Here is a 27,450-nt window from a genome sequence, read left to right as displayed (position 1 = left end):
AATGGAAGCCAGTTTTGACCACTCCCCTTTTTGAAACCACACCCACTTCAAACCACACCCATTTTATCACAATGGTGGTAGCACAGCAAAATCCCAAATGCTTGGTCCTTACTGTGGGGATATCAACCAGCATTCATATGTGAAAGAATTATGTCATATTAAGATATACCCTTAAATTCCATATGCCTCCTCCTCCCCTGTGGATAGCAGAGCAACCCCCAGTACATAATTACACACCTTTGGGACCATTTAATGGCTATTTCCAACTGCTAACAAACTCCCACAACAAACCCCTGCCAGGTTCACCTCCCACAAGCAGCATGGGGCAAGCAGAGTATGGCACACACAGGCAGCACTCTGCCTGTCCTATGCTGTCTGTGTGTGCCATACTCTGCCTGTCCTAACCTGCCTGTGTGTGCCATACTCTGCCTGCCCTACTCTTCCTGTGTGTGCCATACTCTGCTTGCCCTACCCTTACTGTGTGTGCCATACTCTGCCTGCCCTACCCTTACTGTGTGTGCCATACTCTGCCTGCCCTACCCTTACTGTGTGTGCCATACTCTGCCTGCCCTACCCTTCCTGTGTGTGCCATACTCTGCCTGCCCTATGCTGCCTGTGTGTGCCATACTCTGCCTGCCCTACCCTTCCTGTGTGCCATACCCACCCTGACCTATGCTGCCTGTATGTGCCATACTCTACCTGCCCTATGCTGGCTGTATGTGCCATACTCTGCCTACAGTACCTATGTCTGAGGTGTGAAGAAGTGAACAATGGGAGTGACTACAGTCTGAGCCTGAGGTGTGAACACTGCAGGGGTTGAACAATGCAGAAACTAAAAGGTGTGAAAAACACAGGGGATTACATTTTTAAACAATACAGGGGGATTACAGCCTGAATCTGAGGTGGGAACCATGCAGGGGGCCAGTTAATCTCAGTACTGATACCATTTAATGCTTACTCAAAGGTAAGCCATCAAAGCAGCCAGACAGGTGGGGGGCCACACAGAGGGGGGTCGCGGGCCGCATGCGGCCCGCGGGCCGCCAGTTGGACAGCACTGCACTATACCATAGCTCTTCCTTGCACTATAGCAGAGTATTTCTTTGCACTATACCATAGCTCTTCCTTGCACTATAGCAGAGTAGTTGTTTGCACTATACCATAGCTCTTCCTTGCACTATAGCAGAGTATTTCTTTGCACTATACCATAGCTCTTCCTTGCACTATAGTAGAGTAGTTGTTTGCACTATACCATAGCTCTTCCTTGTACCTAGCTCTTCCTTGCACTATAGCAGAGTATTTCTTTGCACTATACCATAGCTCTTCCTTGCACTATAGCAGAGTATTTCTTTGCACTATACCATAGCTCTTCCTTGCACTATAGCAGAGTATTTCTTTGCACTATACCATAGCTCTTCCTTGCACTATAGCAGAGTAGTTATTTGCACTATACCATAGCTCTTCCTTCCACTATAGTAGAGTAGTTGTTTGCACTATACCACAGCTGTTCATTGCACTATACGTGACCAGTTACTTGCACTAGAGCAGGGCAATTCCTGGCACCATAGCAAAACTGGGGTTTAGACTGTAGCAGGGCAGTCTAAACCCCAGTTACTATACTATACTAGAGCTGTTCCTTGCACTATAGTAGAGTAGTTGTTTGCACTATACCACAGCTGTTCATTGCACTATACGTGACCTGTTACTTGCACTAGAGCAGGGCAATTCCTGGCACCATAGCAAAACTGGGGTTTAGACTGTAGCAGGGCAGTCTAAACCCCAGTTACTATACTATACTAGAGCTGTTCCTTGCACTATAGTAGAGTAGTTGTTTGCACTATACCACAGCTTTTCCTTGCACTATACTAGATCTGTTCCTTGCTCAATGGCAGGGGAATCCCTTGCCCTGTATCAAAGTTGTAATTTGCACTACAGCAGGGCAGTCCCTTGCACTATACCAGAGCTGTTTCTTTCCGTGTTGCAGCACAGTTCTTGAATTATATAAGAGCTGTACCTTGCACTTTAGCAGGGCAGTTTCTTGCACTATACCAGAGCTGTTCTTTGCAACATACATGAGCTGTTACTTGCACTATAGTAGGGCAGTCCCTTGCACTATACCAGAGCTGTTCCATGCTTAATGGCAGGGGGGGTTCCTTGCACTGTATCAGAGCCATACCTTACACTAGAGTAGTGCAGTTCTTGCACTACAGCATGACAGCTCCTTGCACTATAGCAGGGTTATTCTGTGCACTATACCTGAGTTGTTCCTTGCACTTTAACAGGCCTGTTCATTGCACTATAGCAGAGCAATTTAATGTAATGTAGTAGAATTGTTCTTTCCACTCTAGCAGGGCAGTTCTTTGCACTATAGCAGGGCAGTTCTTTGCACTATACCAAAGCACTACAACTGGCTATTCTGTATAAGTCCAATGATACTGGCCAATTATAGATGTAGAAAACTTCACCTGAAAACCAAGGAGTTGGCATTTCCAACATGATATCTGACCAGCCCACCCATAATTCACATAAAAGTGAACAGGGGGGGAATTTTCTGAATTTTGTCCCTGGCCCCCAGGGCTGCTAATCGGAATTGCCCCATGTGACCTTGCACGTAGAGTTGAACACACACTGATGTAAACAAGCAGAAAGTTAAATGAGTCTCCCAGCTTAGAATATTAACTGCTAAAATGTATTTCTCACTTGTACGAATTATAAATGTGTGCTTACGCTTGAATTCAATGTTTAACAGTAATGTTGTGTTGGGTCAAAACAGATTTTTTGGCAAGAGTTATAGTCACTCTTTGCCAGAGGCAAAAAATAGCAGCTCTGTCCTGGCAGGGATCCCAGTGTATATGCTTGCTACTAGCATGAACTACTCTTTATCTAACGGACTTGCCTACAGCACTGCTGCCTACAGATGCCTGTGGCCAATTTAGCCATTTTGTATCTGAACCATAACACAAAAATGAAATACTGGCCAATTGGCACGCTAGACGATGGTGGGCATTTTGCCCATTAGGATTCTTGCCTGACAAGTACAAATGGTTGTGCATTTCATGGGGGGCAATGTATAGTGATTTCAGGCATTGACACCACTTACTTGTAGGATTAAAAACCACAGGTAGTATTAAGCCCAAAAATTCTCCATGTGCTATATATAGGTATTGGATCCCTTATCCAGAAAGCTCAGAATTACTGGATCAGAATTCCTATAGACTCCATTTTATTCAATAATTCAAATCAGAATAAAACAGTGTCTTGTACTTAAGGAAGACAGAAAGACCCCTTAGGCTGATGGCCCATGGAGAGATCAGTCGCCCACGGTTAAATCTCTGCTACTGTGGGCGACTAATCTCCCTGTGGGCCATTGACCTAGGTCCTGGGCATTCTGGATAACAGGTCCCTTACCTGTATAGACTTGTAACTATATAGAAAACAGTTCATGCAAATGCTGGGGGCCCAGAAGGTACATGGTGCCCCATTGGTAATGTAATGTCCCCAAAATTTAGTGGGACCCTAAAATAAATTTGGTTGGGGCCCAGTATCTTCTTTTTACTCCACTGACCATAATATATAATACATGAATTATAGTAGGGGTCCTCAAACTTTTCAAGCAAGAGGTCAGTTCATGGTCCCTCTGTTGAGGGGCCAGACTGTAGTCGTGGCCCTCCCCCGCTCCCGCTCCCTGCTGCAGGGTCAAACTACGCCCCACACCTGCATCCTCTCTCTTCCAGCTCCCCACTGAATCCTCTCTCTTCCAGCTCCCCCAACATTATCCGTCCTCCCAGCTCCCTTTTCCCGCTCCCATCCAGCTCCCCCACCCCGCCCTCCCTCCCTCTCGCTGCCTGCTGAGTCCTCCCTCTTCCAGCTCCCTCCCGCTGCCTGCTGAGTCCTCCCTCTTCCAGCTCCCCGCCCCCCCAATCTGTTCGTCCTCCCTCTCCCAGCCAGCTCCGTCCACCCTCACTCTCCCAGCTCCCACTCCCCACTGAGTCCTCTCTCTCTGCTGCCAGGGGTAAGGACGCCACGGGGGCCAAGTAAATTACCCTGGGGGGCCAGAGCCCGCGGGCCGTAGTTTGAAGATTCCTGAATTATAGCCTACATGAGAATTAGAGGAAGGGATAATTATGTGCTATTTTGTTACCATACAGTATATAGAGAAACTAATATAATTCCCATTGTGATGGGTTAATGCATTGTTCATGTACCTTTAGCTTGTAGCTTAGTCTTTCTTACTCGACTATAGAGGGCCATTTATTAGGGGTGCAGAGGAGTTCCACCAATCAGGATGTCCCCAGATGCAATAAAAACACTTTACTCTCTATATATGAGGGGCAGATTTAGGGGCAGATTTATTATGCAGTGTAAAAAACAGGGATAAAATGTGCCACATATCACCAGGTTTTGCCGTGTAAAAATCGGCATAATTTTTTAAACGTTTTTTTCTTAATAAAAAAACTAACGACGTAAAATCTGGCTTTCCGACGGCGAACTTCTCCATTTATGTTACACCATTTTTTCGACGAATTTCATTTTGCACAGCATAATAAATAGGCCCATAAATGTCAGCTTGATAAATAAATGCAATAGTGTAGTGTTGTATTTGGTGGGAATTGAAGCGTTTTTTTTTTAGCAACGATGTCTATTTTTGTTTTATTTGAGGTTTTTATGGTTTGAGGGAATCCTATAGCTTGTGAAAGTTCGAAATTATGAGTGCTTAAAATAAATGGCAGAACAGGAATGTTCCCTTGCTGTTGGCTCAATCATTCAGTTGTCACAGGTAGGGGTTTGTCCTGTTTTATGTCTGTTGACTGTGCCATTACCCAGCTATCATACGGGCAGCCTTGGCTGGGGAGATAAGATATTGCTGTGCATTCCTGCAATGTTGTTTTTTTAGATCCACCATGATAACAACAATTTGCAGTTGGGAACACAGCAACCCGTGTCAAAACAGAAGACAGTTAAAGGATAAAAATAATGTATATATGTATATATACTCTATTTTTACATACAGACAGTAAAGTATGAGAACATAATAGATCATTGTGTACAGACTATTCCTTTTTTAAGCTCTGGGACTTGGGCATTCCCCAGGGCTGGGGACGGTGCCACCAAAACAACACAATGTTCTACTAAAGGTCATGGGCCAATTAGGTTTTGGGGGTTCTGGAATTCTCTAATAACCATACTTTGCTCTTTTTATAATTACATAGGCAAGTATACTCCCTGGCACTTATGTGTCCCTACGTTCTGTCTTGCTTTATGGCAGATGCCCTAGAACTTCACTTAGGATAAAAGCAAATGTCTCGCACTGCTGGATCAATCATCCCTAGTGGTGCCAATACATTGGTGTCTATGGAAAATACCATGTCATCAGTATAGCAGCTCCCTTTCTTGGTCAGAAGTCATGTTTTTCTGTTAATGTTAAAAACTGTTAGTAGGGTTTACTGGCCCTTAATAACAAGGGATGAACGCACTGCAGAAGCATCAGGGAGACTTTGCAAGCAGCTTGTGATTATTTGCTTGTCATTATCTATCATTTTCTCTATAGGGTTTCTGCTTTCTGGTGCTATTTCTGTAGCTCATAGGTTATTATCTGTGTTTGCTCTTTGCATTATGGATGTTACACAAGCTTATCAGTGCTGGGTCACATGGAACGGTCATGGTTGTATCCCAGATTTCCCAGCACTATAACTCAAGGCTTTTACTTTAATCCTGAATAATCTGGCAATTATTTTGACGATAATGGTTGGCAAAATTCAAGGTCATAGTAAATTATTCTCAAACGGCGTGTGTTTGAAAGCATAGGCAGCAATGGTAGTGCAAACAAATGACACCAACCATCTGAGGGTATTGGGTCATCATTGTTGGACTGGGGCAGGGTCGGACTGGGCCGACGGGACACCGGGAAAATGGACAGGGTCGGACTGGCCGCCGATGTCCTCCCCTGACGCCTTTCACATACACGCATTCAGGGGAGTTCATTGGGCAAGGCCCTTGCGGGGGTTTAGGGGGGCACAGCAGGGGCCCCTGCAGGGACATGGCCGGCGGAGGCACCTTGGGGGGTGCGAGGCCCCTGGGTCGGCCATATCACTATATATAGTACAGGGCTGGAGGGACAGAATAGGCAGAAGGAATACACATGGTGATTCTAACTGGCGATGGTGACCACTGAAGGTCTGGTAATTCTTCTACATTGTCATATTAAATCAGTTTAAGCCAGACATTTGTACAGGGCCTCATTAGCTCAAAGCAATGTTACAAACATATCAAAGCATTGCTGAATCATTCAGTCATAGTTCCAACAATATGTAGGACATCAAAAGTGCTCATCCTAGACCTTTGCTCTACTTGATCTCCAAGATTAGCTTCTACTTGTGTCCAGGGGGCCAAATATGCATTTTCTCCTAAATGGCCTTCAAGCTCAGCCTCCTAACCATGGCTCCCTGTACCTGCAATTTTGTAGAGGGGGCTCAGAATTGTTTTTCATAGGGGGGCCCAGAACCAGAAGTTACACCCCTACCTGAGCACCCAGTATTGGTCTGAAGAGTCAGAGGCTTTAGGATTATGCTGGGTACCTTGGGAACAAGCATATTTGCCCAAGGTAATGGTGACATTTCACATTCCCCAAAAAGAACATTCTTACAAAAACAATGGGGGGGCAGTAATTCTTGTAAATCTTATTTACATCCTTTATTGTAAAAATATATTTTTTAAAGTATTTTTCTATAAATTGTCAAATGTTGTCAAGGTTGTATCCCAAGCACATATTGTTTGTGACGATTGTCATGGTAACACACCTTTCTCATAACTAAAATTCCTTAATTAATTAAAGCATAAAAAATGAAAAGAATTTTCACTGGATGCCTCTTTAGAAAGACATAGTTCAAAATAGGTAAAAACAGATTGATCTCAAGCCAAATTAATGATTTATGGTTTGAAAGAAAGACAAATATGATGCCGGATTTATCTGGGTTTAAATTTCTATTTGGAAGAGGTTAAGGGGCTGCAGACCTCCTTGATGAAACAGAACATTTTATTAATTCAATTAATTTATCTTAAATCTAATTGCAGTGAGCACATCTAATTAACCTGATTTTTTGCTGATAATCATTCACAATGGAATCAAATCAAAAATCCGGGGAAGGAATGGCTGGCACACAGAAAGAAGCAGCTCTCCGCGCGCTAATTCAGCGGACTGGATATAGTTTGACGCAGGTAGGACATTGCTGAAATTAAATAAAGGGCCATGCCCCCGAAACATTGTATTTGACTGACTAAAAGCAGGGGATATCCCCTAAATTGCCGGTCAGTTTTGTGACTACATGCCTAGCTATGACCAGACATGTCCTTTGCTTATTTTGGGTAAGCCATGTTCATTTTTGAATTCACATACTTTGGGCTGTACTAGCCATACATTTAATAGGATTTAATCCCTCGGCATTAAAGATAATTCATGCTTAATAATATTTTATGCCTGTGTAAATGTAATCCCAAGTGACTTATTAAAAGCACTGATTGATTCAATATGACTCACTAGGGAGTAAGTTTGTGCTCCTCTGGGCGCCATGTTGCTTACAGATCAAAATAAAACTCCATGATGACAATTCTCAAGGTATTATTATTATTAACATTTATTTATAAAGCGCCAACATATCCCGCAGCGCTGTACAATAAGTGGGTTACATACATTGGACATACAGAGTAACATAAAGCAATCAATAACCGATACAAGGGGTGAAGAAAACCCTGCCCAAAAGAGTTTACAATCTAAAGAACAAAATGGTCCTGGAAATAAATGAAGGCTGGAACCCCATTTGAGGCTTTGTGGACAAATGATATAAAGCAGTTATGTCCAACCCATGCTCCCCATCATGTGGCACAAGCACTTCTTTGTTGAGAATTTTCCTATTCTAATTGGGTAAACTTGCCAAAAAGCCTGCAACTTTGTGTTCCATTGCCAGACCATGTTAATGCATCACCAACTGTTTAATGCCGCTGAAGCAATATAAAAGAGGTTCAGGCTGCTTAGTTAAGGTGGCCATACACAGTAAGGTCCACTGGTTTGGCAACCTCGATCACCTAAAGTAGGCAATATTGGGCGAATTGGCCTAGGAACAAATAATTGAATTAAAATGGCGGGCTGTCAGAATCAATGAGCCGATGCAGTCACTGATCCGATGGGAAAATCAAACCTGCCTGACCAATTTTCGGGCAGGTATCAATCAGTGAGGCCCGTCGGGGGCCCCTGTACACGGCAGATAAGCTGTCGAATCGGTCTAAAGGACTCCAGCTTAAATCTGCCTGTGTATGACCACCGTAACCCAGCCTACCTTACTTCCTTAGATCATGTTAACAATAACTAGTATCTATTTTTTATTTTTTTTGCTAAACTCAGTATTATTAAGACTTTATTTAGTATCATTATCTTGTGACACCTACATTCATGCTCAAATACTAATTGCTGCTTTTATGCACTGGATTCCATAACAGGAAAATGGTCAGAGGAGATATGGAGGTCCACCTCCTGGTTGGGACGGGCCACCACCAGAAAGAGGGTGTGAAATATTTATCGGAAAACTTCCCCGTGATTTATTTGAGGATGAACTCATACCATTGTGTGAAAAGGTAACAGACGTGGATTAGGTTTTTTTTTTTATAGGGGACAATTAACTGAATGAAATTGATCGGTCTTGAACATACTGTATTAATGTGCATTTACTGTGTATCATCTCTACAAGCCTTTCTGCCTGATAGGACACTGGGTTTTTTTCTCCACAGACAGGGAAAGTCTATGAAATGAGAATGATGATGGATTTTAATGGAAATAATAGGGGATACGCATTTGTAACCTTTACCAACAGACAGGATGCCCGGGATGCCATCAAACAGCTCAATAATTATGAAATCAGGTAAAAAGAAAAAAAAATGTTATACAGTTACGGAAGAAGGCCTGGGTTTGCTATGCTCTACTGGGAGAGATATGGTCTTAGTACAGGTATGGGATCCTTTATCTGGAAACCTGATATCCAGAAAGCTCCAAATTACAAAAAAACTGGCGCTCATAGACCCCATTTTAATCAAATGATTCAGATTTTTAAAATTGATTTCCTTTTTCTCTGTAATAATAAAACAGTACCTGTATTTGATCCCAACTAAGATATAATTACCCCTTATTGGGGCAGAACAGTCCTATTGGGTTTATTTAATGGTTAAATGATTCCCTTTTCTCTGTAATAATAAAACAGTACCTGTACTTGATCCCAACTAAGATATAATTACCCCTTATTGGGGGCAGAACAGCCCTATTGGGTTTATTTAATGGTTAAATGATTCCCTTTTCTCTGTAATAATAAAACAGTACCTGTACTTGATCCCAACTAAGATATAATTACCCCTTATTGGGGGCAGAACAATGCTATTGGGTTTAATTAATGTTTTATTGATTTCTTAGTAGACTTAATGTATGGAGATCCAAATTACGGAAAGACCCCTTATCCGGAATACCCTTGGTCCCGAGCATTCTGGATAACAGGTCCTATATCTGTAGCCTGTGTGGGGAGATAGTCAATGGGAATTTGGTTTCCTTGGAGAGGAAGTATACAGATGCATCTGGCACATTCAGCGGCACCCCCTTTCCCTCAATAGAATGAATAATATGCTGTGTGCATTGCAAAATATGAATATGCCCAGGCTCGTGGTGCGGATTTTTTAAGGCCAAGTAAGAAAAAAAATATTTTCCTCCCTAGAAACGGGCGTCTGTTGGGGGTTTGCGCCAGTGTTGATAACTGTCGGTTGTTTGTTGGTGGAATCCCAAAAACCAAGAGGAGAGAGGAAATATTAGTAGAGATGAGAAAAGTTACGGACGGTGTTCTTGATGTTATCGTCTACCCAAGCGCTGCAGACAAATCAAAGAATCGGGGGTTCGCCTTTGTTGAATACGAAAGTCACAGAGCGGCAGCCATGGCAAGGAGAAAGCTGCTACCAGGTGAAATTAAGTGTTTGAGTCCTTCATCAGGAGTGCCCCAATCAGAAATCATAGTCCCCAAGTTACTTAGTTAGCAGGACCTTCTTATCCCAGAAAGCCCAGGCTAATAGCCCACCACCCACTTGGGCCCCTTGAGCAGTGGGTCTGCCAACTAAGTAGAATGGGGCCCATTAAAAATCATAAAATCATAAAAAGTCATATCCGCTTCTGCCACGCCACATTATGGCCAAACCCCAACTATGATCCATCTGAACCCCACCCATTACTTTAATTACTTTCAAAACTTTAATGCCTGATTGCCTCCCTCAAGCTTTTTATTATCCTAGTCTCTTTTCTCTATATACTATACTATATACTATTCTTCCATCTATCAAGCTTCCTTGTTCTCATACAGAAACAGGGTATGACCATGAAATAGGCTAAATAGTTAGAAGCAAGAGGGCCCACTGGCACCCAGGCCCACCGGCAGTTTTATGGTATCCTGGTGGGCCAGTCCGACACTGCCCTTTCCTGCCTGTATATATGATTTTGTCGTTCCCTTCCCTCTGCCATGGGGCCCCTGACTTGGACTCCCCCTACTGGCAGCCCTGTGTACCAGCAAATATTACCATTCAGATATGACTTTTTGGCTTTGGGTTTATTTGGTATATATTGAAGTTTAATTATAGTTTATAGGCAATTTAACATTCCTGTTAAAGGGCAAGTTCTGGCAAAGTAACAGCTGGGAGTAACAGTTCCCAAAATATATTGGGTGACACTTTGGCTGTTCTATGTGATAAGAGAGAAAAGGCACTAGTGCAGTGCATCAGAAAGGATGCTTCAGTTACCAAATGTCATTGATAGGACGTATCCAGCTGTGGGGACATCCAATAGCAGTGGACTGGGCAGAGCCTGAGGTGGAAGTTGATGAAGATACCATGTCGTCTGTGAAAATTTTGTATGTGAGAAACCTCATGCTGACAACGGCAGAAGAGACCATCGAAAAAGAATTCAGTAACGTTAAACCTGGTAAGAAACATTTGTGCCTTTACTGCGTTGCATGGCAACATTGAGTTCTTTACAGCTTGCAGCAAAGTTTGTGCAGTTTATGGTTGTGTTGTTTTACAGGGACACGGGGCAATATTGTAGCATCTAGAACACATTTATGAGCTAAGTAGAATTAGAATTGTATAAAGCATAGGTTCCCATACTTTCCTGGCTATTGGAAGTAGCAATTCTGCTTCTAAATAGAATGCTCCCTTTAACGGGGACTTTGTTCTGTGACCTCTGTGATATTGACAAAGCTCCATGTCATAAACTTCTATGATTTGCTTATCTGTTTGATGCAAGAAGGTTAAAGGCCACACACATGCCCTGCACGAGATGTCACTTCCAAAGGCCAGTCACTGTAACCAGAGAACTGTGTTGTATAGGGGGGACTTCAGGGGCTGTTCCTGCTCAATTGCGCTGAGTGCATGAGAATTTCTTTTCTAAATACATTTCTTTCATTTAATCCACAGGGTCTGTAGAACGTGTAAAGAAAATCAGAGATTATGCGTTTGTGCACTTCAAAAATCGTACTGATGCCGTTGATGCAATGAATGCGTTAAATGGAAAGGTAGGGCAAACCTTTATGGAACAGCAACAGTGTTTCATGTTTATCAACAATGTGATGACTCTCAAGACTTTTTGCCATAATGTTATGTCCTCACCTATTCCTATTATACCTGCTATCCCACAGCCCCAGTCCCTTCCCAGAGGCTATTATCCCTCCCACTGCTACTATAGGCACCATCTCTCCCTACTATACCTGCTATCCCACAGCCCCAGTCCCTTCCCAGAGGCTATTATCCCCCCACTGCTACTATAGGCACCATCTCTCCCTACTATACCTGCTATCCCACAGCCCCAGTCCCTTCCCAGAGGCTATTATCCCCCCACTGCTACTATAGGCACCATCTCTCCCTACTATACCTGCTATCCCACAGCCCCAGTCCCTTCCCAGAGGCTATTATCCCCCCACTGCTACTATAGGCACCATCTCTCCCTACTATACCTGCTATCCCACAGCCCCAGTCCCTTCCCAGAGGCTATTATCCCCCCACTGCTACTATAGGAACCATCTCTCCCTACTATACCTGCTATCTCACAGCCCCAGTCCCTTCCCAGAGGCTATTATCCCCCCACTGCTACTATAGGCATCATCTCTCCCTACTATACCTGCTATCCCCCAGTCCCTTCCCAGAGGCTATTATCCCCCCACTGCTACTATAGGCACCATCTCTCCCTACTATACCTGCTATCCCACAGTCCCAGTCCCTTCCCAGAGGCTATTATCCCCCCACTGCTACTATACGCACCATCTCTCCCTACTATACCTGCTATCCCACAGCCACAGTCCCTTCCCAGAGGCTATTATCACACTGTACTTTATTCCAGAAGTTAATAGAAATATGAACTTTTATTTAAAATGAAATCTAAATTTGAATTTTGTTGAATACAATGTCAGTACCTGGTGAAATATATTGGCAATTATATTCGTAATTCACAGTCATATTGCAGGTATCTGAGACAAAAAAAGACTGGTGTATACTAAGAGATATATAGTTAACTGAGATATGCTACATTCTGTAAGGTGATACTAAAAATCTTTTTCAAACATATTTATGTTTGAAAAAAGACGTCCATCATTTTAAACCTGCACACAATCAAAAAAATGATTACCATTCTTTGTTTGCAGATCATCGATGGCTCCCCTATAGAAGTCACCTTGGCCAAGCCGGTAGACAAAGAAAGCTATGTAAGATATACCAGAGGAACCGGAGGTAGAGGAGCTGCCATTCAAGGGGAATATGCATACACTATTGGCCATGTTTATGACCCAACAACGGCCTATCTGGGGGCACCAGTTTTCTATGCTCCCCCAGCCTACACAGCTGCTATCCCTAGCATTCAGTTTCCTCCTGCAAAAGGATATGTCAGCAATCGTAGCCTCGTACGCCCTCCTTCTGTCAGAGGTAAATGACTAGATATTACTAAATAATATTATTTAGGCTATAGTCCTGTGCACCTTCCTTCACTGGCCTATTGGCTGCTTTTGAGTATTATGCATAAATATATGGAGGTTCTTTAATATTCAGAAGCTGGATAATTATTTCACAACTATTGGTTAGTGATGGCCTGCTTGACTGATACGTGGCCAGGACTTAACCAAATACCTATTGGGGTGGGTTGCAAATCCAAAGCCACCCCAAATTATTCACCAAATGGAACTGTTAAGCCAAATCAATAGATATCTGTCTAGTCCCTGACCAAATATCAGTCTAAGGAGCAGACATTTTAGGCCTACAGACATTCCAGGAATGACCATTTTGGCAAACAACGTGTCCATCTAAAGACAACATTGGTTTGGGTTCTATTCAATGAGAAATTTACATTTCCCTATAGACCTCTGCTGAGTTTCAATGAGATAAACCATAAGATAAGTTGTTTGAGTTGGACTGACCCATTATGCATAAAGGCTTTTAGAGCATTTTATCATTTCATGGTGTTAAAGTATATTGCAAGTAGAGCATCTTGAGCAAATTACTTTAATCTTGTTTTTGGATTTACCACCTTGTGAATTAAGGTGGGCTATTATGTTCATTTAAGTTCATTATAAACCAAGAGGATATGATGATTATATTGACATGGCCAATCAGATTTTGTTATGGATTAGAACCAGTGTTATACACTTCAAAGTTGTTTTTGATGTTCACTATATTGGCACAATGGTTGATGAGGGTATAATGATAGAAAAAGAAGGTGCCGTAGCTGTTTAATGCCCAAAAGTCAAATGGCTCTGGGTTATGATAACTAATAATGCACAGTTGCATTGTATGTGTGTGATTTTCCACACACATGGGGCCATCAAACAGTTTTGCTGTTGGGGGGAGGGTGAAAACTCTAGTTGTGCAACTGTTTGATTTTAGCAGTGCAATATCTTTGTTGCACCACCAGATGACCCGTAACAAAATCCCCAGAGCAATCTATGGTCCCAAATAATATTTGATTCTAAAATAAAATCAGAATAAACCTTAAGGCAAGTAGGTTTCATTGCTGAGCATTTGGTGATAAAGCTTAATTTGTGCTTGACTTGAGGTAAGCCCATTGCACACACTGAATGGTGAGAAACAGTTGAATGGAATTTTATATAATCTACTGGGAAATGAGGATGGCACTTGTAAATTCTGATTTACACAAAATTCACATAAACATACAATCAGCATGTTTTTATAGCATAAAGCTTGCACTATTGTTTGTTTAAAACCCTGGGTCAAAGCTACACAAATATTTGTCTGGTTCTGGGTCAACGATGTCTCAAGGCCAACTCAGCGACTAAGTGTTATATTGGAAAAATAGCTGAACCTAGTCTGGTAAAACCCCCAACTAGCCTCAAGCCTAAAGCTGGCCATACACGCACCAATGATATCGTTGCAAAACCTCATTTTGTGCGATATTCGGTGCATGTATGGTGGCTTGACGAGACAACCGGTATAGCAAAGGCTGCAGATATCGGTCATCTCATTGATCGGGCAGATTAAAAAATTTCGCGTGAAATCTACGTTTAGGGCTGAATCGGCAGGTGGAGTTAGAATTTCTATTGTTTCTACCTCCATATCTGACGATTCAGATCGTAATTGTATGTACGTGTATGGCCACCTTTAGTCTGACTATCTGGGCCAGCATGCTCATTAGATACCTATGTTAATGGTATTACATATTTCGGTAAGCCTTTAATGAGTAGTCTGATAGCCGTCCTGTGTCTAGGGGTGCTGTCCACCCTATTGTTTTCCGGGCCATTTCTTGGTTCTGCAAGGCAGTACCCCTAGAGAGCCGCTGTGCCAGTTGGCTATGGGGTAATTAAACAAACAAGTGCAAAATGCTCTGAATTTGGATGGATCATTACTTGTTTTGTTGTTCAGGACTGATAGGTGAAGGAATTCAGCTCTTGTGTGTGTCTATGATCCAACATTGACCTGATATCTCACTTTGCAGATGTGTTGGGTAGATTTATGTCCCCTATGATTGTTTTGCTTTTCCATTCAAACCCTTACTGTGTTCTACTGTACAGTTGTACAACACTGACCTCGGTCAAGGAGACATATTATATGTAGACATTCTGTGCAACGTGTTTACCCATTCTTCATGTACCCAGTTCATATCACAGACACAAGCCCAGGACTGAACCAATTGCAGCGAACCATAAGGATATAGACAGTAATACTTGTCACATTTAGTAGATATACACCTATACAGTAATTGTTCTACCACGATCAGCCATAACACCCTAATAGGTCAGTAAGTGTCTACTACATTTCAGTACAATGAGATTTTCCACAAGCTGCATTGGTTCCTTCCCAGACATAATTCATCCCTGAGATAGTATCAGGCTGCCAGTGTCCGGCATATAAATTTTTGTTGTCAGGCATATCAGGTCTTTGCATCTTTTTTCATTCCTACATTATTGATATTGTTAGAAAGAACATAAACTGCTGAATTAATGGAATTGGATATAACAAAGATTATGAGTCCCACAAGGGATGAAACAGCAGAACCTTGCAGCCCTATAGAGCAGAAGTAAACTAACTCAAATTAAGGTAAAACAATTCAGTTTAATAGTATAACCCCACAGTACATATCTCCTTATACAAGCACACCTAAAGGGCATTCCCAGCTATTGAGGTTGCTGATAGAGATGTAGCGAACTGTTCGCCGGCGAACTAATTCGCGCGAACATCGGGTGTTCGCAAGTCCGCAAATTCGTGAACTTTTGGCGATGTTCGCCATTTTGGGTTCGTCGTTTTTTTTTTTGCGCCGCGTTTTTTTCCGTCGCGTTTTTTCGCTTCGGTTTTTCGCCTTTGCGTATACATAGGAATAGCTTGTGTTTTTTTTTTTTGGCGTTATTTTTTGGCGGTTTTTTTTTTTTGCGGTTTTTTTGCGTTTTTTTTACAAAGTATTTTTCAGATAAATTTTTGCCCTTGATCCCCCTCCTGCATGTCACTGTCCAGGTCGTGGCACCCTTTAAACAACTTTAAAATCAGTTTTCTGGCCAGAAATGGCTTCCCATTGAAGTCTATGGGGTTCGCAAAGTTCGCGAATATTCGCGAGTTTTGGCGAAAGTCCGCGAACGGGTTCGCGAACATTTTTGGCGATGTTCGCTACATCCCTAGTTGCTGATTGATTTTTGAGGGAACGACCTATCTCTGATGGGTCAGGCAGGGATCTAGATCAGGTAGATGGCACTGTAGATCAAATCCCATAGAATTCAATGGTTCAGGAAACCTTTTATAGTATGACTTTACAGTTATTATCAATCTATTGGTGTGGCCTGTCCTATAACTAATGTAATGCCCTATTTCTGGCCCAAATCCACTAAAACGTAGGACAGGTTTCTCAGTTTCTATGGCTCCTTAGCATTTCCACCAGCTAAAAACATTGACAGCCCACAATACATTAGATTAGATGCAAACTATGGTATAGTAAGAGTTTAGATAAATATAACCAATGTCATTCTTTTGGGGAATTTCATGCAGATATTATGGGTAAAATGTTCCTAATCCTAAATCAATTTCTAACAAAGCCAATTGCAGCTTCCAATAAATTTTATTTACAAAAATCTTAATGGGGTTTGTGGGGTACGGGGTACAATTTGTGACATAACGTGTTAATCCTATTATCAATCCTTTTGGTGGTGCACTGGGCTAACCTCTTGATGACATGAAGAATCTGGGTGATTTTCTGCTGATTTGATACAGCTTGGTGCCTTCTTGCATTCCTAGAAATTTACATGAGTGTACCTGTAGGGGCGGCGGGAGTAAGAGGACTGGGAGGACGGGGATACTTGGCGTACACGGGCTTGGGGCGCGGATATGCAGGATTCCAAATGAAAGGAGACAAGCGGGCCGATGACAAACTGTATGATATATTACCAGGAATGGAGCTCACTCCTATGACCACAGTCGCTTTAAAGCCACAAGGCATTAAACTTGGACCACAGGTAAGTCCCTCCTTTCTTCTCTCATTTATATTGTGATTTTTATATAGAAGTGATGGTTTCTTGGACTTGGAGTATCTCTGCTCTCCAGAAAATTTTTGCATTACACCCTCTCTGGAAAGCAGAAAGACTTCAAGTTCCAGAATGCATCACTTCACAATGGAGCAAGGTGGGGGAGGGGTTGCATTACACTGTGAGCCTATGGGAGGTGGGAAACTGGGCCTAGCGAGCTCAGACAGACTATCATTTAGTCTGTAGTATTGGGTACATTTATATTTATTTCTGTAACTTTTGATAATGTTTATGCACCTTTACTACACAAGCCCAGCTATGTACTGTATAAGCTCATGCCTAAAAGGAGGATATATTTTCCCTTATATATTTTTGTCCTTTCACTGTTGGTCCTGACTACATATACTATTATAACTAAAAAGCTGTAATCAGCTCTCCTTTAGCCAAGTCATAAGTTCCCACAGTTGTAGGACTTCCTTTTCTATTTTTTGCAGTGAAATATAATTGGTTTAACCCCAGCTTGTTGAAATGGCACGATGGGCCAAAATGCTAATAATGATTTTTATTAAAGGCATTACAGGTATGGGACCCATTATCCAGAATGCTCGGGACCTACGGTTTTCCGGATAAGGGGTCTTTCCGTAATTCAGATTATTTAATAGTAATTAAACCAACTAGGATTGTTTGGCTCCAATAAGGATGAATTCTATCTTAGCTGGGATCAAGTACAGGTACTGTTTTATGATAACAGAGAAAAGGGAATCATTTAACCATTAAATAAACCCAATAGGGCTGTTCTGCCCCCAATAAGGGGTAATTATATCTTAGTTGGGATGAAGTACAGGTACTGTTTTATTATTACAGAGAAAAGGGAATCATTTAACCATTAAATAAACCCAATAGGGCTGTTCTGCCCCCAATAGGGGGTAATTATATCTTAGTCGGGATCAAGTACAGGTACTGTTTTATTATTACAGAGAAAAGGGAATCATTTAACCATTAAATAAACCCAATAGGGCTGTTCTGCCCCCAATAAGGGGTAATTATATCTTAGTTGGGATCAAGTACAGGTACTGTTTTATTATTACAGAGAAAAGGGAATCATTTAACCATTAAATAAACCCAATAGGGCTGTTCTGCCCCCAATAAGGGGTAATTATATCTTAGTTGGGATCAAGTGCAGGTACTGTTTTATTATTACAGAGAAAAGGGAATCATTTAACCATTAAATAAACCCAATAGGGCTGTTCTGCCCCCAATAAGGGGTAATTATATCTTAGTTGGGATCAAGTACAGGTACTGTTTTATTATTACAGAGAAAAGGGAATCATTTAACCATTAAATAAACCCAATAGGGCTGTTCTGACCCTAATAAGGGGTAATTATATCTTAGTTAGGATCAAGTGCAGGTACTGTTTTATTATTACAGAGAAAAGGGAATCATTTAACCATTAAATAAACCCAATAGGGCTGTTCTGCCCCAATAAGGGGTAATTATATCTTAGTTGGGATCAAGTACAGGTACTGTTTTATTATTACAGAGAAAAGGGAATCATTTAACCATGGAATAAACCCAATAGGGCTGTTCTGCCCCAATAAGGGGTAATTATATCTTAGTTGGGATCAAGTACAGGTACTGTTTTATTATTACAGAGAAAAGGGAATCATTTAACCATTAAATAAACCCAATAGGGCTGTTCTGCCCCCAATAAGGGGTAATTATATCTTAGTTGGGATCAAGTGCAGGTACTGATTTATTATTACAGAGAAAAAGGAAACCATTTTTATAAATGTGAATTATTTAATTAAAATGGAGTCTATGGGAGAAGGCCTTTCCGTAATTCAGAACTTTCTGGATAATGGGTTTCCGTAAAAGGGGTCCGATACCTCTATATTCTTATACTTATATTCATAGTTCATAACCAAGTGTAATTCTTGTAATGGTGATGCAACATATTATATATATATAGATATATAAATACACAGAAGGAGGTTAGCACGTATATGGGGTCATCATTGCCAGATTCAAAATGAAGTATAAATCCGCACTTCTCAGGTCTTATGTCCAATATTAAAGGATTTATTGATTCAATAAATCCTTTGATATTGGACATAAGACCTGAGTAGTGTAGATTGTTCTTCGAGATATATATATATATATATACACATAATACCCATAGGATCTTATGTACTTTCTCCATAATATGAATGTGACATTTGTGTCCCTTCATGTGTGGGATTTGTGTTTAGATTCTAGAGGAGATCTGCCAGAAGAACAACTGGGGACAACCAGTGTATCAGCTTCACTCTGCTATTGGGCCAGACCAACGACAGCTTTTTCTGTACAAAGTCACCATTCCGGCGCTTGCCAGCCAAAACCCTACAATGTAAGCACGTGGATGATTTTTCTGGACATTCGCAGACACATTATTACAAAAAACATTGAATGAGCTCATGGTTTAATCTGTATGACTGGGACACTGAATGCTGGAGCCATGTTTCTTTATTGTAGAAGCCAATTAGATAGACTAGGTATATTCACAACAGTAAATGATAGCTGCACAGCTAAGCATTAACAGGAAAAGATAAGGTTGTTATGTTTCTCAATAGGTTCCAAGCTTTCTTAGCCTTGTGTACATCATTTTTGTTTCTATTAGCCACCCTTTCACACCACCCAAGCTTTGCATATCAGTGGATGAAGCCAAGACCTACGCAGCAGATTACACCCTTCAGACCTTGGGAATTCCAACAGAGACAGCAGAGCATCCTACAGCCTTTGCAGGTACTTTTATTTTTTATGTCCATGTTATATTCAAGGGTTTTGTATTAAACCTTGATTTGTCACAAATGTCCAAGTTGTCAAATGATATAGAATATCTTCCCACAAAGCGAAGGCTGTTTGGTTGAAAATTACCAAAACAACTGACCCGTGTTTAGCGTGTGTGGACATAGTAACATAGTAAGTTAGGTTGAAAAAAGACGTACATCCATCAAGTTCAACCATAATGCCTATATATAACCTGCCTAATTGCTAGTTGATCCAGAGGAAGGCAAAAAGCCCCATCTGAAGCCTCTCTAATTTGCCCCAGAGGGGAAAAAATTCCTTCCTGCCTCCAAGATGGCAATCGGACCAGTCCCTGGATCAACTTGTACTAAGAGCTATCTCCCATAACCCTGTATTCCCTCACTTGCTAAGAATCCATCCAGCCCCTTCTTAAAGCTATATAATGTATCAGCCAGTACGACTGATTCGGGGAGGGAATTCCACAACCTCACAGCTCTCACTGTAAAAAATCCTTTCCGAATATTTGCCTACTGGTAAATAAAGCATTAGAGAGGTTATTATATGATCCCCTTATATATTTATACATAGTTATCATATCCCCCCTTAAGCACCTCTTCCCCAGTGTAAACAGACCCAACTTGGCCAGTCTTTCCCCATAATTGAGACTCTCCATACCCTTTACCAGCTTAGTTGCCCTTCTCTGGACCCTCTCTAACTCAATAATGTCCCATTTAAGCACTGGAGACCAAAACTGAACAGCATATTCTAGATGGGGCCTTACCAGCGCTCTGTAAAGGGGAAGAATAACCCCCTCCTCCCGTGAATCTATACCCCTTTTAATACAGCACAAAACCTTGTTTGCCCTTGGTGCTGCTGCCTGGCATTGCTTGCTACAATAATTAACAATAAAATATTACTAAATAGAGTACTAATGAATTGACGTTCAACTAAAGATTTATGGTGAGACAAAGGACATTGTTCTGTTAAACCAAACCACTAACCACTCATAATAAAGTTACATTACCACGTGTGTCATTTCTACCATAGGATATACCATTGCCAACACGCCTGCAGCAGTAGCCGCCACACAGCTGAAACAAGCCGTTGCCCTTGGACAAGATATAGCAGCCTATGCCACTTATGAAGCATACCCAGCGTTTGCCGTTGCTGCCCGAGGGGATGGGTATGGTGCTTTTTAATGGATTCTTGAACTTTTTTTTATTTGAAAGACTTCCTGGGAGAACCTTTTCTCTTCTGAAATCTAGAGTCAGACCTTTTAACAGATGGGTAATAGGGCATAGAATATATTAGAGTAGAGTGATTCATTTAATGTTTTCAATGTTAAAATTGAAATGAAATCAATGATTAATAGATCATTAGTACCTATATATATATAAGCTAATGCTGCCTCATTGTAAGTAATAGTTGAGTGTAAAAGGTCCTCAGTTTCAGCTATGTTTGTTTACATTCATTGCACACTATTAAATAGTGAGCTATAATATATATATAGTATATTCTGCATTGCACAAGTTGGGGGACAGGGAATGTCCAGAACACAGATCTAATCTGCAGGGAATCTCTATGTTTACATACTACTTCATTCACATTAACAGAGACACTATGCATTGTTTATTTTGTTTGGGGGTACCCATCTCCTAGATGATCTCTGCATACACAGAGATTGTATTGTGTACATACCAATGGGGTTGGATATGTTGCGGGCATAAATATGCCATTGCTGTGCCAGCATGGGTATTCCCCTCTACTAAGCACAATTCAGCAAGAACAGCCTTATAGCCTGTACAGAGAGATACCATAAAAATATAGCAGCATAACTAGTCCCCTGTACTAAGCACAATTCAGCAGGAACAGCCCCCTAAGTTTGCTCATAGCCTGTACAGAGAGATACTATAAAACTATGGCAGCATAGGGATTCCCCTGTACTAAGCACAATTCAGCAGGAACAGCCCCCTAAGTTTGCTCATAGCCTGTACAGAGAGATACCATAAAACTATGGCACATAGGGATTCCCCTGTACTAAGCACAATTCAGCAGGAACAGCCCCCTAAGTTTGCTCATAGCCTGTACAGAGAGATACCATAAAACTATGACAACACAGGTATTCCTCTATGCTGTAAGGAAATTTGAGGGTAAAGTTGCCCTTTAAGATTACCTTAAAGTTCTGGAGTATTACAAAATATTTCAATATTTCACCTCTCTGCTTTATCTTATAGAGATTCCCGCCCCCCATCTTTGCCAAAAAGAGAGAGCAGTGACTGTATATTCAGTTTCATAAGTATTTAGGAAGGGTTTGTTTCAAATTCATTGATAGTTGTATAAACACATGTGTAGCATTTCCCTCATTTCTATGTGTCTAAGTCTTACTTGGCCTTTGTAAGGTTATCCATTTATTTTAAGCTAAAGTAAGAACCAAAGCCGGGGGGGACACTAGCGACAGTATTACACGTGCATAAAGCACTTATTTTTGTACAGAGTTATATTTGTAAAGAACTGTCACTGTGAATATTGAACCATGATTTAATCCTCGGATGTCCAAAATGTGGCCCTTGACATGCTGTTGAGCTACAACTCCAAGAATCCCCTTTGGTGCGTGCTGAGAGCTGTAGTTTAACGACATCTCTGCGGCTGCAGGTTGCCCATCGCTGTTATAATCACGCCATCAATTGCCTAATGCAAAGGTCTCCAATCTGTACCTCTCCAGCTATTGCTAAACTACAAATCCCAGCACCATGGGCTGTCTAATGAGCAACAGTTCCAGAGGCGCAAGTTGCAGATCTTTAGGCCAAAACAATATTAATATATGGGAACCCAACTCCTGCTGCCAGCGGGTGCCAAATGCAGTGACGTAACGAAAGGCTTAGAGGATCGAGGGCCAGATTTCTGCTGGGGCCCCTCCTTTGCATTAGTAGTTAACTCACTGACCAAATGCCTCACTTGCAGTACAAAGGGTTCAGTACCTTTGATGTCAATTATCTGTATCAGGAGTGGATTGTTATTCAGATGTCTGGGTGTAAAAAAAATGGTATTAACATGCGGTAATAAATTCAATTCTTGTGTAAATCAGGGTTTGTAATGCAATGCAAATATATCACTAAATGGACCTTTATATATATATAATAAAACATGTATATACTGCCAAAGTGTGTTGCTCTTTAATTTAATTACTTTTTGTACACTTTTATATAACAACTCTAATCAATGTCATGATTGTGGACTCCTGTGATCTGTATGTTTTAGGCTAATGCCAAAACAATGCGTATAGCGTATATTTTCGGCAAGCCGAAAAAAACTTGCCGGAAATACGCCCCATTTGCTCCTACCTGTGCCTGCACCCGAATGAATGGAATATGCTCGGGTGCAGGCTCATGTAGCCGAAATCCACATAAAAACACCAAAGAATGCAAAGTCTCGTGTTTTTATGCGGATTTTTGCTACATTTGCCTGCACCCGAGTATATTCCATTCATTCGGATGCAGGCACAGGTAAGAGCATATGGCACGTATTTTCAGCAATTGTTTATCAGCTTGCCAAAAATATACGCCATACGCTTGGTGTGGCATTAGCCTAAGATATACACCCTTTTAGTGTACGGCACCAGGGTCCGACTGGGGGGGTGCAGGGCCCACCGGGGCTGCCGCCCCAGGGGCCCAAGGGGTCCCCCCGCTGGCTTTGTCCCCCACACACCTTAGGGGCCCCTGCTGCACCCCCTAACCAACCGCAGGGGCCCCCACTGGGCCTCCCTAACCCCCCGCCTGATGTCCTCCCCTGAGCGTATCAGTTTAACGTGCCAGAGGAGGAAAACAGTCGGCCAGGGAGCGCCGGCAAAACATATAGATTTTTAATAGTATGTGCCATTGCATAATCCCATATAGAAAAACTGCCATTGTTTAGTATTAAATCCCTCCCCCTGGATCATATGAGGCACTGGGCCCTCACACAGCCAAGCCCACACATACATACTAGGTTACATGCAGTGGCATAACTACCAGGCCACTCACAGCGAGGCCCCCTCACTCATTGATTTGCACCCTCCATTTTCCTTACCTGAATACTGCATGGCGGGATCTTCTGTGAGGGAGCCTGGCCTAATGGCGGTCACACCCCTGCCCCTGTGGTAGTTACCCCCAATATTTACATCGGTCAGTGCCTGGACAGGGCTGCCTCTTTCACTCTCACTTCTTCCAGTTACTGCTGGAATCTGCTTTACTTCCTGTCAGCTGATCAGTGAGGGACACAGAGCATCGCAAAATGGCAGCTCAAGGTAACAAATATTTCAGAAAAAAACAATGCAGTGTATCATTATAATATCTGCTTGCCTCACAGTAATCCCACAAATCCCACCCATGTTCTGGTAAGCACCACCATTTCCTCATCTCCTTATACATCATTTTCTGCTAATGAGAGGCTGCTGCCATATGGCACTTTGAAAAACTTGCCCCAGGCAGCAGCGCCCTGTTACCAGGGACAGCAAAAAGTCACTCCTGGTAACTTTGAGAGCTAAAATTATGGTTTTTAAATCACAATTTTGGCTTTTCTAGTGCAGAAAACACTATTGCACTCTATGCACTAGTGATGGGCCCTCTCCAGCAAACAAAACCTGAGCATGGAGTTGCATTCCCTAGGCCACCTTAGGGTAGCACTTGGCTCTAAAACGCCCCTGGCAATGTTCCAGTGCGCACAAATTGTGATGCACACAAAGAATATTATTTGAAAACGCACCATTTTGTATGTATTCTGACCTAAAAATGCGGACAATAATGTAAAATTTGTGCACAAAAGAAATGGTTGTTTGCACATACTCCAAAATGAATTCGAGGGAACACTGGCCCCAGCCTGCCAACAACAGATAATAACAACAATAATATCAGGGGCCTGACTTCAAAGTTTAGCTAAATGGGGAGTTCTTCTCTGCAGCAGTGGAAAGATCTGGAGTCAACTACCCCTTCACTATAGGTAGCACTGCCCACGTGCCCTGCCTCTGGAGAAGCTGTTTAGAGATTGTGGGACCAAGGCATAGGATTCAGTATCAGAAGAGATTGAATTTTTAGTTAACGTTCCCTACATTACACATAGCGGTGAAAGCACAAACACAAGAGATATGTCTATTAGCAGTAGCAGCATGCAGTCCGGTTCAGTAAAGTGCATGAGATAAGGGTGTTTATTCAAACTAAGGCCCAGCCTTGAACTCCTGCAAAAACAGAACAGTTCAACAAATGTATTGTTATCTGTACTAAATACTCACACAGCCAATATGTGTGCATCATTCTCATACTTCTAATGAGCATCAACACATTATTGCAAGATATTGACATAGGGAAAGATGGTGCCTATAGTAGCAGGGAAAATAATAGCCTCTGGGAAGGGACTGTGGCTGTGGGATAGCAGGTATAGTAGGGAGAGATGGCGCCTATAGTAGCAGGGAAAATAATAGCCTCTGGGAAGGGACTGTGGCTGTGGGATAGCAGGTATAGTAGGGAGAGATGGTGCCTATAGTAGCAGTGGGGGGATAATAGCCTCTGGGAAGGGACTGGGGCTGTGGGATAGCATGTATAGTAGGGAGAGATGGTGCCTATAGTAGCAGGGAAAATAATAGCCTCTGGGAAGGGACTGTGGCTGTGGGATAGCAGGTATAGTAGGGAGAGATGGTGCCTATAGTAGCAGTGGGGGGATAATAGCCTCTGGGAAGGGACTGGGGCTGTGGGATAGCAGGTATAGTAGGGAGAGATGGTGCCTATAGTAGCAGTGAGAGGATAATAGCCTCTGGGAAGGGACTGGGGCTGTGGGATAGCAGGTATAGTAGGGAGAGATGGTGCCTATAGTAGCAGTGGGGGGATAATAGCCTCTGGGAAGGGACTGGGGCTGTGGGATAGCAGGTACAGTAGGGAGAGATGGTGCCTATAGTAGCAGTGGGGGGATAATAGCCTCTGGGAAGGGACTGGGGCTGTGGGATAGCATGTATAGTAGGGAGAGATGGTGCCTATAGTAGCAGGGAAAATAATAGCCTCTGGGAAGGGACTGTGGCTGTGGGATAGCAGGTATAGTAGGGAGAGATGGTGCCTATAGTAGCAGTGGGGGGATAATAGCCTCTGGGAAGGGACTGGGGCTGTGGGATAGCAGGTATAGTAGGGAGAGATGGTGCCTATAGTAGCAGTGGGGGGATAATAGCCTCTGGGAAGGGACTGGGGCTGTGGGATAGCATGTATAGTAGGGAGAGATGGTGCCTATAGTAGCAGGGAAAATAATAGCCTCTGGGAAGGGACTGTGGCTGTGGGATAGCAGGTATAGTAGGGAGAGATGGTGCCTATAGTAGCAGTGGGAGGATAATAGCCTCTGGGAAGGGACTGGGGCTGTGGGATAGCAGGTATAGTAGGGAGAGATGGTGCCTATAGTAGCAGTGGGGGGATAATAGCCTCTGGGATGGGACTGGGGCTGTGGGATAGCAGGTATAGTAGGGAGAGATGGTGCCTATAGTAGCAGTGGGGGGATAATAGCCTCTGGGAAGGGACTGGGGCTGTGGGATAGCAGGTATAGTAGGGAGAGATGGTGCCTATAGTAGCAATGGGGGGATAATAGCCTCTGGGAAGGGACTGGGGCTGTGGGATAGCAGGTATAGTAGGGAGAGATGGTGCCTATAGTAGCAGTGGGGGGATAATAGCCTCTGGGAAGGGACTGGGGCTGTGGGATAGCAGGTATAGTAGGGAGAGATGGTGCCTATAGTAGCAGTGGGAGGATAATAGCCTCTGGGAAGGGACTGGGGCTGTGGGATAGCAGGTATAGTAGGGAGAGATGGTGCCTATAGTAGCAGTGGGGGGATAATAGCCTCTGGGAAGGGACTGGGGCTGTGGGATAGCAGGTATAGTAGGGAGAGATGGTGCCTATAGTAGCAGTGGGGGGATAATAGCCTCTGGGAAGGGACTGTGGCTGTGGGATAGCAGGTATAGTAGGGAGAGATGGTGCCTATAGTAACAGTGGAGGGATAATAGCCTCTGGGAAGGGACTGGGGCTGTGGGATAGCAGGTATAGTAGGGAGACATGGTGCCTATAGTAGCAGTGGGGGGATAATAGCCTCTGGGAAGGGACAGCGGCTGTGGGATAGCAGGTATAGTAGGGAGACATGTTGCCTATAGTAGCAGTGGGGGGGATAATAGCCTCTGGGAAGGGACAGCGGCTGTGGGATAGCAGGTATAGTAGGGAGACATGGTGCCTATAGTAGCAGTGGGGGGATAATAGCCTCTGGGAAGAAAGGAGAGATGTGTCTCTGGGGAAAACAATGCATATTTTTTTAAGTATACTATTATTGCCAAAAATGTGTCCCCACACCAAGAAGCCAAAATACACATTCTCTCCTGAGCAGGACATCCCATAGATGGCAAATAGAAGCAAATTTCCAAAGGTGAGTACATTTTTTATGGGAGTTTTTAGACAAATGCTGGTAACGTTTCTTATGTATTACTACAGGTTATTATGTTTTAGATCAGGCCAAAAAAAAAAAAACTACAGCACCAGCACTACAGCTCATGCATGCTCTCATCCTGTCACGACTGGACTACTGCAACCTGCTATTAACCGGCCTCCCTAACTCCCATCTTTCCCCCCTACAGTCTATATTAAATACTGCTGCCAGAATTCTCCTCC

General features: G+C 42.7%; 1 protein-coding gene across 2 annotated transcripts in view; it reads left to right on the top strand.

The window, feature by feature from the left end:
- Positions 1-22,955, top strand: part of a1cf (APOBEC1 complementation factor) — a 30,227-nt gene extending 7,272 nt beyond the window's left edge. The window contains exons 2-12 of one of the 2 annotated variants that reach the window (XM_002935425.4): positions 7,069-7,212; positions 8,488-8,622; positions 8,776-8,906; positions 9,744-9,982; positions 10,826-10,990; positions 11,482-11,579; positions 12,702-12,978; positions 16,807-17,000; positions 19,260-19,396; positions 19,667-19,791; positions 20,842-22,955. In XM_002935425.4, the coding sequence (XP_002935471.2) occupies positions 7,114-7,212; positions 8,488-8,622; positions 8,776-8,906; positions 9,744-9,982; positions 10,826-10,990; positions 11,482-11,579; positions 12,702-12,978; positions 16,807-17,000; positions 19,260-19,396; positions 19,667-19,791; positions 20,842-20,993 (1,752 nt within the window). In that variant the 5' untranslated portion in view covers positions 7,069-7,113 and the 3' untranslated portion in view covers positions 20,994-22,955. Of the gene's footprint in view, positions 1-7,068; positions 7,213-8,487; positions 8,623-8,775; positions 8,907-9,743; positions 9,983-10,825; positions 10,991-11,481; positions 11,580-12,701; positions 12,979-16,782; positions 17,001-19,259; positions 19,397-19,666; positions 19,792-20,841 lie in introns of both variants that reach the window. The other variant, XM_002935424.4, reaches the window with a different exon arrangement.
- Positions 22,956-27,450: the final 4,495 nt, after the last annotated feature.

The sequence above is a fragment of the Xenopus tropicalis genome, chromosome 7 (assembly GCF_000004195.4).
Source record: "Xenopus tropicalis strain Nigerian chromosome 7, UCB_Xtro_10.0, whole genome shotgun sequence".
Lineage (NCBI taxonomy): Eukaryota > Metazoa > Chordata > Amphibia > Anura > Pipidae > Xenopus > Xenopus tropicalis.
Note: the sequence above shows the minus strand (reverse complement) of the source record. Positions and strands in the feature narration are given on the sequence as shown.